This window comes from Rhamphochromis longiceps, linkage group LG12 (assembly GCF_057381845.1).
Source record: "Rhamphochromis longiceps isolate RC_006_pf linkage group LG12, R_longiceps_female_GT1.1, whole genome shotgun sequence".
Taxonomy (NCBI): domain Eukaryota; kingdom Metazoa; phylum Chordata; class Actinopteri; order Cichliformes; family Cichlidae; genus Rhamphochromis; species Rhamphochromis longiceps.
The window spans coordinates 34,802,820-34,811,679 of NC_140568.1; the positions used below are offsets into that span (position 1 = coordinate 34,802,820).

General features: G+C 43.0%; 1 protein-coding gene across 1 annotated transcript; it reads left to right on the forward strand.

Annotated features, from left to right (window-relative positions):
• Positions 1 to 4,282: 4,282 nt before the first annotated feature.
• Positions 4,283 to 7,041, forward strand: rpl6 (ribosomal protein L6). The gene is made up of 6 exons (XM_085426016.1): positions 4,283 to 4,449; positions 4,552 to 4,650; positions 4,885 to 5,028; positions 6,393 to 6,441; positions 6,582 to 6,766; positions 6,860 to 7,041. Exons 1-6 carry the CDS (start codon positions 4,303 to 4,305, stop codon positions 7,010 to 7,012), a joined length of 777 nt encoding a protein of 258 aa, XP_085282142.1. The 5' UTR covers positions 4,283 to 4,302; the 3' UTR covers positions 7,013 to 7,041.
• The last annotated feature ends 1,819 nt before the right edge of the window (positions 7,042 to 8,860 follow it).

Here is an 8,860-nt window from a genome sequence, read left to right on the forward strand (position 1 = left end):
AAAGACATGCCACTTTTTCTTTGTCACTTTTTTAGATGATAATTTTTTTTGCTCCAGGTGGAGGATAAGAGTAAGGCTAGACCTAAGGCAAGTCATCAAGACTGTTAGAAGAGACAACAGTTTGGGAGGCCAGTCGCAAGGCCAGCATTGGACATGATGGTGATCTGGAAGATGACAAAGCAGGCAAAGCAGGCCTAGGGTTCAACCATTACAGCGAAGACTAATGGGTAACAGCACTGGAAACCGACAACAGAATCCTTCAGGTGGCTTAGTTGGTGGCTTGCAGCGATTGACAGGTGGCCTGCTGGAGCGTGGATTCATTGGTGGCTGGCAGCAATTGAGATGGAGACCCTTGGGATATCCTTGGCAGGTGGAATCCACTCCGGCGTTGTGGCAGGCAGTGGCATGGAGACCATGGCAGGTACTGGCATGTAGTCTGTGGCATGCAGCAGAGAGGGACCAACAGGTTTGGTCCAAGAAGCAGCGGGTGGTGTGGCATCCGAGCGTCCCACAATGCAATTAACATGCAACATGAATGCTACAACAAAGGCGGACGTCGAGGCAAGAATATACTTGTTGTTCTGTTTGTGTCTTTTCGTCAGAATCGGGGAACACGGGATTGTTTTTCGTAGCCATTTCCCTCTTTTCCGGGTTTCGGAAATGGCGGTGTTGATATTTGTGAACAAAATGCTCTCATGAATCATCGAGTATCACAATTTAAGACCTTCTCGGACCGCTTGGAACTGTGGCCGAGCAGGTACTAAAAAAGTATCTGGTACCAGGTACTATGACCAAATGGAAAACCCTGAAAACTGAGGCAAACCGAACTGAGTTGATCCGCAGAGGTATTTATGGAAAAGGGGCTAGAGCAACAGAAAATCAATATTTGGACTACAAGTACCATCACATCCTGTAAACTTAACGTAAACGTAACGTAACGACGCTGGGCAACACCCTTCCCCAGCGTCCTTATATACATCACACGCCTGGATGTCGATCTTTTGGTCTTCGGAAAGGTAAGACAGCCGTGCCTTCGTGTTGCTGTAGGAAAAAAATCTGCTTTCATCCATGATACAGAATAAAAAACACTCTCCAATTATCATGAGATGATTCTTTATGTTTAGACGATACAGTAGATAGCATTATTTCATAGAGAAATGTCTGGTTGGCCGGGAAAGTTGTAACAAGTTGCTAATGGCTAGCTAGCGATACTTGTCGTGTCCAGATTCATGGGCTGCATCCTCCTGAGGCAGCATTTGTAGACCGATTACGTCACAGCGACGCACCGAAGGCTGTCCAAATTTGTAGACTCCTCCGAATGCAGCCAACAAATGCGTCCTCCTTTTCCCCGAATTTGAAGGATGGGTCGGGTGTGTCCTTCGTGGCCTATCATATCCTAGAATTCATAGCGCGGCCCAGCCAAACTCCATTTTCCAACAATGGCGGGCTCTACTAAGTTTTAAAATTACTCTTACTAATCTTTCTGGGTCACAAAATAAACTTTTAACATATTTTCAGGCGAGAAAGTAGCTGTGTAAACATCAAATATCTGCTCGGTTTATCAAGATATCGCATATTTGCAAAAGTGCTTCGACGTTTTCAGAGACGTCTGCTACCCACCAGCTCGACAGCTAGCCAGGAGCTCGAGGGTCACTGAAGCCGCCGAGAACGGCACAACTCCCGGCACATCATTTTCAGATCACCGCGGACTACTCGGGTTAAACGTAATATATAAGTCACTTAGACAACCTAAAAATGTTATTGTTGGGCTTTTTTCAGTGTTTTGTTTGTTTGTGAGTAAATCGGTTTGGCTGAGATTAAAGTTATTAGATTAGATTAGATAAAATAAAACTTTATTAATCCCCCGGGTGGGTTCCTCCTTGGTTTTTACACAGCTGACTAAACGTCAAACAGAAAACTGATTAAACAGAAGTATGAGACGGTCGAGGATTTACGGCAGTGTCCTGTTATATTTTAGATAGCAAGGAGCAGACGGCTGAGTTCATTAAACTCCACCGAGACAGCGGCGACGCTAATCTGAAGGCTAGACCGTCCAATTTCCCCAGCCGTTTACTTCTAGCCTACCCGACCTTCTGAGGACCCGGCCCACGTAGACCGCGAAGGCCAGGTCCTCAGGAGGATGCAGCCCATGAATTTGGACACAGGGTTGTCAATTTAGCAACTTTTTTCTTTTTTTTCTTTTTTCAACTTTTCTTCGCCACTTGTTTTGATGATAATTTGTTCTGCTTCAGGTGAAGAAGAAGAATATTAATGCTAGAACAAACACCACTGTCCTCAAGACTGTTGGAAGAGACAACTGTTCAGGAGGTTGGTCACGAGGCCACCGGCAGACGCAATTGTGATCTGGAAGCCGACAAAGAAAGCGCAGCAGGTCTAGGGGTCAACCATTACAGCGAAGACCCATGGACGACAGGACCAGAGGTCAACGACGGGGCGAAGGCGGGACCTTTCAAGTGGCTTGGATTGTGGCAATTAGCAGGCGGCCAGCGGTGGCGTGGCTTGGCAGGTGGCCTGCTGCAGTGTGGATTAGCTGGTGGCTGGCACCCTTTGGAGGATTGGCAGGTGGACTCCACGGTGGTGTCCGCGGCAGGTGGCGGCGTGGAATCCGGGGCAGGTGTCGTGGAGTCCGTGGCAGGCAGCGGAGAGGGACCAACTGATTTGGAGTGGAGTCCACTGCAGGTGACTCTGGTGACACTGTTCTTTCTAATGCAGTCTTATAAGGATATTAATGACAAGCCACACTGTTGAAGTAGCAATGCCTCTGTAAGCACACTGTAACATCATGACATCAACAATACTGTACATAAAACCTGTCTTCATTCTGTCCTGTACTGTTGCCAGCAGACAAGTTAGGAAAATATAACATTTGAAGACAGTCAGAAAAGAATATTAAAATATGCGATCATAACTAGTTTTAATATAGTTATTTTTGTGGTGCTCTTATGGAGAAGGGTCTAAACTCGCCTATGCTACATAAGCTCCTTTTCCATTCGAACCTATTTGGGCCGACTCGCCACTAGACTTGGATCAAATGATTTTCTATTACAGTGTAGTACCTCGAAATGTGCATGGTCTCGAGACAAGGCAAGATGAATGCTACAACAAAGGTGGACGTCCAGTCAAGAATATACCTGCTGCTCTGTCTGTGTCTTTTCGTCAGACTCTGGGAACATGGGATTGTTTTTGTAGCCATTTCCCTCATTGCAGGATTTAAAAAATGGCGGTGTTGAACGAAATGCTCTTATTAATCATTGAGTAACGCCTGTGACCCAGCCAATCGGTGGCATGCAGTCTGACAATGTCACAATTTATGAACTGCTCAGATGGCTTGGAACTTTGGCAGAACAGGTACTAAATAATACCTGGTACCAGGTGCTATGACCTAATGAAAAACCCTAAAAACCGTGACGAACCGTGCCGAGTCGATCCGAGGAGGTATTTATGGAAATGGGACTAGAGCAACAGAAAATCATTATGTGGACTACAAGTACCATCACGTCATGTAAACAACGTAATTACGTCAACGCCATTGCCCAGCGTCCTTATATACGTCACATGCCCGGATGTCGGTCTTTTTTTCATAGCAAAGGTAAGACAGCCTTGCCTTCGTGTTACTGTGGGAAAGAAATCTGCTTTCATCCGTGTTAGAGAATAAAAAATACTCTCTCCAACTATCATGAGACGATTCATTATGTTTAGACTATACGGTAGACATCATTATTGCCATGATTTATTCTTCATGTTACTGTAGATATGCTTAGATGTGCAGGTTTAGGCCGCCGGCTAGCCTCCGTACAGCCTGTAACGTTAGCAAGGCTGGTGGTTGAAACGTGTCGTCTTTCTTCAGTCTTCGGTTTTATTCATTCCACTTATTCGCTGTCGTTGTTTGGGTATTTCATTTAAACTTGGAAATGTTAAGAAATCAATTTTGTCTAATTGTAAATGAAGACGAGAAATGGCTGGTTAGCCCGGAAAGTTGCTAACGGCTAGCCAGCGTTACTTGTCATGCTTCTGCATTTATGATGGCTCTTTGGTAGTAACCAGCCAAATCATTTTCATAGTACTTTATAGTTTATTAGTGTTTACTGGTGCTTACTAATAGTTTGTGCAGAAATGCAAGCAGCACAACAGCTTAGAGTTTAAGGTCTTAATACATTGCTGTTCTGCTGTTGTTAGTGCAATAAACCTAGGAACACATTCCAATAACATCACTGTGGTATCATAAATCATTGCTCATCTGAGACCCTAACAAACATCTACCTTCTTTTTACTTTGTGTCAGATGGCAGAGGGAGACAAAGCTGCCAAGAAGAAGAAGCACGGGAGCCGGAACCCGGTTCTGGCCCGGGGCATCGGTCGCTACTCCCGGTCCGCTATGTATGCTCGCAGGGCCATGTACAAGAGGAAGACCAAAACCACTGAGACCAAGGTAAGGGCAGACCTTTGACACCACACAAATTGTTTAATAATGGTCAAAGGCATGCCACTTTTTCTTTGCCACTTGTTTTGATGGTAATTTGTTCTCCTTCAGGTGGAAAAGAAGATCCAGGCTAGACCCAAGGCCACTGTCGTCAAAACCGTTGGAGGAGACAAGAACGGAGGCACTCGTGTTGTCAAACTGCGCAAGATGGTGAGTAATGCATATACATTTGTCCTTTCTATTAAGATTTGTTTTATGTAGGTAAAATTTGGAATTCTGTCTGTTCAAACACAGACACAGTTAATGCACAGTGTTTTTAATAGAGTATGTTTATTGCCTTGTGGTCATGTTGTGGTTTTTTGGAGGCAAACATTTGTCCATAAAGTTTATATATTGACAACAACATACAACAGCAATCTAAAGTTTTATTTTCTACTCCGACAGCCCCGCTACTACCCCACAGAGGACGTGCCCCGTAAACTGAAGAGCCATGGGATCAAGCCCTTCTCCCAGCACAAGAGGAACCTGCGTGCCTCCATCACACCAGGAACTGTCCTCATTCTGCTCACTGGGCGCCACCGTGGAAAGGTGACAACAGTTTCTGGCATATGGCTCAATAATGAGTCAGTCTCATCAATTAGCAGGAGCACTTGCAGCTTCACACAGGCTGACTTTTTCAGGCTGTAGCATCAGTTGATGATGTCACATTACAGATGAATATTCTGTTTCAATGTCACCTGGTTTATCTTTAGTGGAAAGTCCACTCTGGGTGTCATAAGAGCAAGGATCTTGCTTTAGGACCAAATCAGCTCTGCTTGCCATAAGTTAAAACTTGCTGGAATCACGAGGTGTTATATTTATTTATTTATTTATTTTTAGGTATTATGTAATCAAAAAACAAAACAAAAACTGTCACCCATAGAAGACTTAGTCAACCCCAAAGGGCATAGTCATGAGTTTTGTTAATGTTGGTCTTGTATACTGAACCATAATGGACACTTTTGTTTTTCAAATGGACAGAAATGTCACTGGAAGTTAGATTGGTACCTATTTGTGGTTCCCTCTAAGGCCCATTCTGAGCCATGAAAAATTTAATATCGTGTAAATCTGTTGGCTTTGTTACTCTAGAAGAGCAAAAACAAATCCTCCACAGTTGGAAACTGCCTTCATGCCATATGAAGGATCCATAGCAGTGATAGCTTTGGTGTCGGTCATGTTTTGTTTGCAATTCATAGTTTAGTTCATTATAGAAGAATTTTCATAGTAATATTAATGAGTTAGTTTTATAGGGCTAGCAGGCAGTTCATGTCAAATATAAACTACATTGAACGTGAACTGCATCACTGCATGAACACGCCAGTGAAGCACTCAGTCTACAGTTAATGGACTTTACCAAAAGAACCCAAGCTGAGGCATATTTCAGCAGTTTGCTAATGATCTGTTGAGCATTATTTTCTGCCATGAATTATCATAGAACTTTAATTTAAAAAAACAAACAAACCAGTGAATAGATGCAAAACACATGGTATCAGATACATTTTTCCTGAAAATAAACCTGCTGAAGGTTGCTTATCAAACACACTGGGTACATCACCATAATCACACCCTCACTACCACAGACATTGTCGCTCCTACTCTTGAATGCTGCATGGGCGAGTTATGGAAGCGAGCGTTCCCACACACTTCAAACTGCGGCTGACCTAAATAATGCTTCAGCTGTGGAACTGAGAGGCAGAGAGGCCCTTCATTAAAATTAGGAGAGCACGTCAAAAAGATTACTTTTCTCCAATCTTAATAACTTGGCATTAAAGCCGACTGAGGTTATTAAACTGGTCTACCCACTACCATAGTTAAAATGGTCTTATTCATGTTGACACAGGATATATGGAGCAATGGATGCCGTAATGTTAATTCTTAATTCTTTAATGCTTAAATTGCACTTTTTATTTCAGCGCGTGGTCTTCCTGAAGCAGCTCTCCAGTGGTCTCCTGCTCGTCACTGGTAAGGATGGGTTTTGTTCTTCTTTAAATACTGTCATTACTTCAGTTATGCACATGGCAGTAGAACCTGTAATAAATTAAATTACAAAAAAGATGTTGAGCATCTATTAAACTCTTGTAATCTTTGTTTCCTTTGCACAGGCCCTCTTGCCCTGAACAGAGTCCCCGTGCGCAGGGCCCACCAGAAGTTTGTGATTGCCACAAACACCAAAATTGACATCTCTGGTATGAAGATCCCCAAAACCCTCAACGATGCCTACTTCAAGAAGAAGAAGCTGAGGAGGCCACGTCACCAGGAGGGAGAAATCTTTGATACAGAAAAAGAGGTAATATATATATATTTTTTCTGAATTTTTACTGTACTGAAAATGAGCTTTTGGATTAAAAACGACTGACTCGTTGGTTTTCTTCACGTACAGAAATTCCAGCTGACAGAGCAGAGGAAGGAGGACCAGAAAGCCGTTGATTCTCAGCTGTTGCCCCTTATCAAGAAAGTACCTCAGCTGCAAGGGTACCTGCGCTCTTCCTTCTTCCTGTCTAATGGCGTCTACCCTCACAAGCTGGTTTTCTAAATGTGTTGAAATAAACAGTGACCGCTTCATGCCATGTCTCATCTGGTTTTTACTTAAATTCTTTGCAAGTGGTCGCCCCATGATCGGAAGGTCGGCGGTTCGAATCCACTTAACGGCTACCCTGAGGTACCCCTGAGCAAGGTACCGTCCCTACACACTGCTCCCCGGGCGCCTGCTTAGTGGGCTGCCCACTGCTTCACTGAGTGAATGGGTCAAATGCAGAGAAAAACAAGTAATTTCCCCATGGGGATCAATAAAGTATCCATTATTATTATTATTATTATATGGTCCTTAATAATTAACCTGGCCAATTCAGTAGCACATTGTAATATACATGTCCATCTATATGGGTCAACTATCCAAAGCAACAAAGGGTGGAGAAGTATCAGAAGTGATGTGATTTTAAAAACATAGTAGCAACAATGAAAGCGAATGTTTACCAAGGTGGTTGAGGCCAGCTATGTTTGTGGTTTGGAGACTGAAACAAACACTGAAGACAGGAGATGAGGTTGATGAATAGGATTAGGGGTGAGTTCAACCTATGGACAACTCATGTTGATTGGCTATGAGGTGAGATCAAGATGATATGGATGAGCAGAGAAGTGTTCTAGCTGTACTCTTAAGGGGTCACTACAGTGGATAATCTCTCCATATAGCCTTTTGCCTTTTTGTTTTGCGTGCACTTTTCATCCTCCTTGGTCTCATGTTTGGCACAAATTTAACAATATATTCTCTCTCTCCTGGCATTAATGTCTTGCCTCTTATGTTCTCCAAACTATTCACCCTGTCTTGTATATGATACACCCCTCCTTCAATCTTCTGGTTGCTCTCCTGACCAGGAAAAAATCTTCACCTGCAACTCACCAGAATTTGAAGCTTGAGCCTACAGGGGTGTGGAAACTCCAGACCACAAGGGCTGGTGTCGTACAGGTTTTAGATCTCAACACATTTGAATCAAATGATTAGTTCATTACCAGGCCTCTGGGGAACTTCGAGACATGTTGAGGAGGTGATTTTACCATTTAAATCAGCTGTGTTGGATCAAGGACACGTCTAAAACCTGCAGGACACAGACCCTAAAGGCCTGGAGTTTGACACCTGTGAGCTACCAGGTGAGTGGAAGGACAAAGAGGTCAATGAAAAGGGAGGATTCAGGATCAACTGATTAAGCCATACTAAGAGCTTTATGAAGAAGATACGTTTTAAGCCTAATCTAAAAAGTAAAGATGGTGTTTGTCTTTCTAATTCCAAACTAAGTTGGTTCCACAGAAGAGAGAGCTGAAGGCTCTGTTTGGGATGCTGAACAAATGTTAAAAAGCAATTCTACATATGAACATTTGAGGACATAATGATCAAAGTCATGGGTGCGGTCAAGGTAATGTTACTTAAAGTAAATGTAGACATTTCTAAGACTTTTTATGACTTAGTACAATAGCCTCACTTTTGTGTCAATTTAGAATAAAACCCTAAAAACACATGTACTTCAATTTGAAACATCTGGCTTTATGATTAAAGCTAGGCGTCACCTGAATAGTAATGGATATATATGCAATGTTTTCCCGCTTTATCCAAGGATAATGCATTGGAACAGAACCCTGTGACTCATCATTTAATGGATTTAATGAACTGAAAGACGCTTTGTCATATCAAGACCTGAGGAAGCACAGATTGGAAACTGCTCATCCTGTACAAATGTAACCCCATTACACCATCCTGGAAAGAGACTGGGAGTGGCACAAGTCATGATCATCTTGTTGATGGCGGGGTTATAGATGTGGCCTCAGTATGCAAGATAGTCACATTAACCAATCTGAAAACTGAAATTGAGTGAAATGACCACAGCAGGCA

Coding starts and splice junctions, on each gene's coding strand:
- rpl6 (XM_085426016.1), top strand. CDS start 4,303: ATGGCAGAGGGAGACAAAGCTGCCAAGAAGAAGAAGCACGGGAGCCGG. Junction 4,450..4,551: donor CCAAAACCACTGAGACCAAG/GTAAGGGCAGAC, acceptor GTTCTCCTTCAG/GTGGAAAAGAAGATCCAGGC. Junction 6,442..6,581: donor TGGTCTCCTGCTCGTCACTG/GTAAGGATGGGT, acceptor TCCTTTGCACAG/GCCCTCTTGCCCTGAACAGA.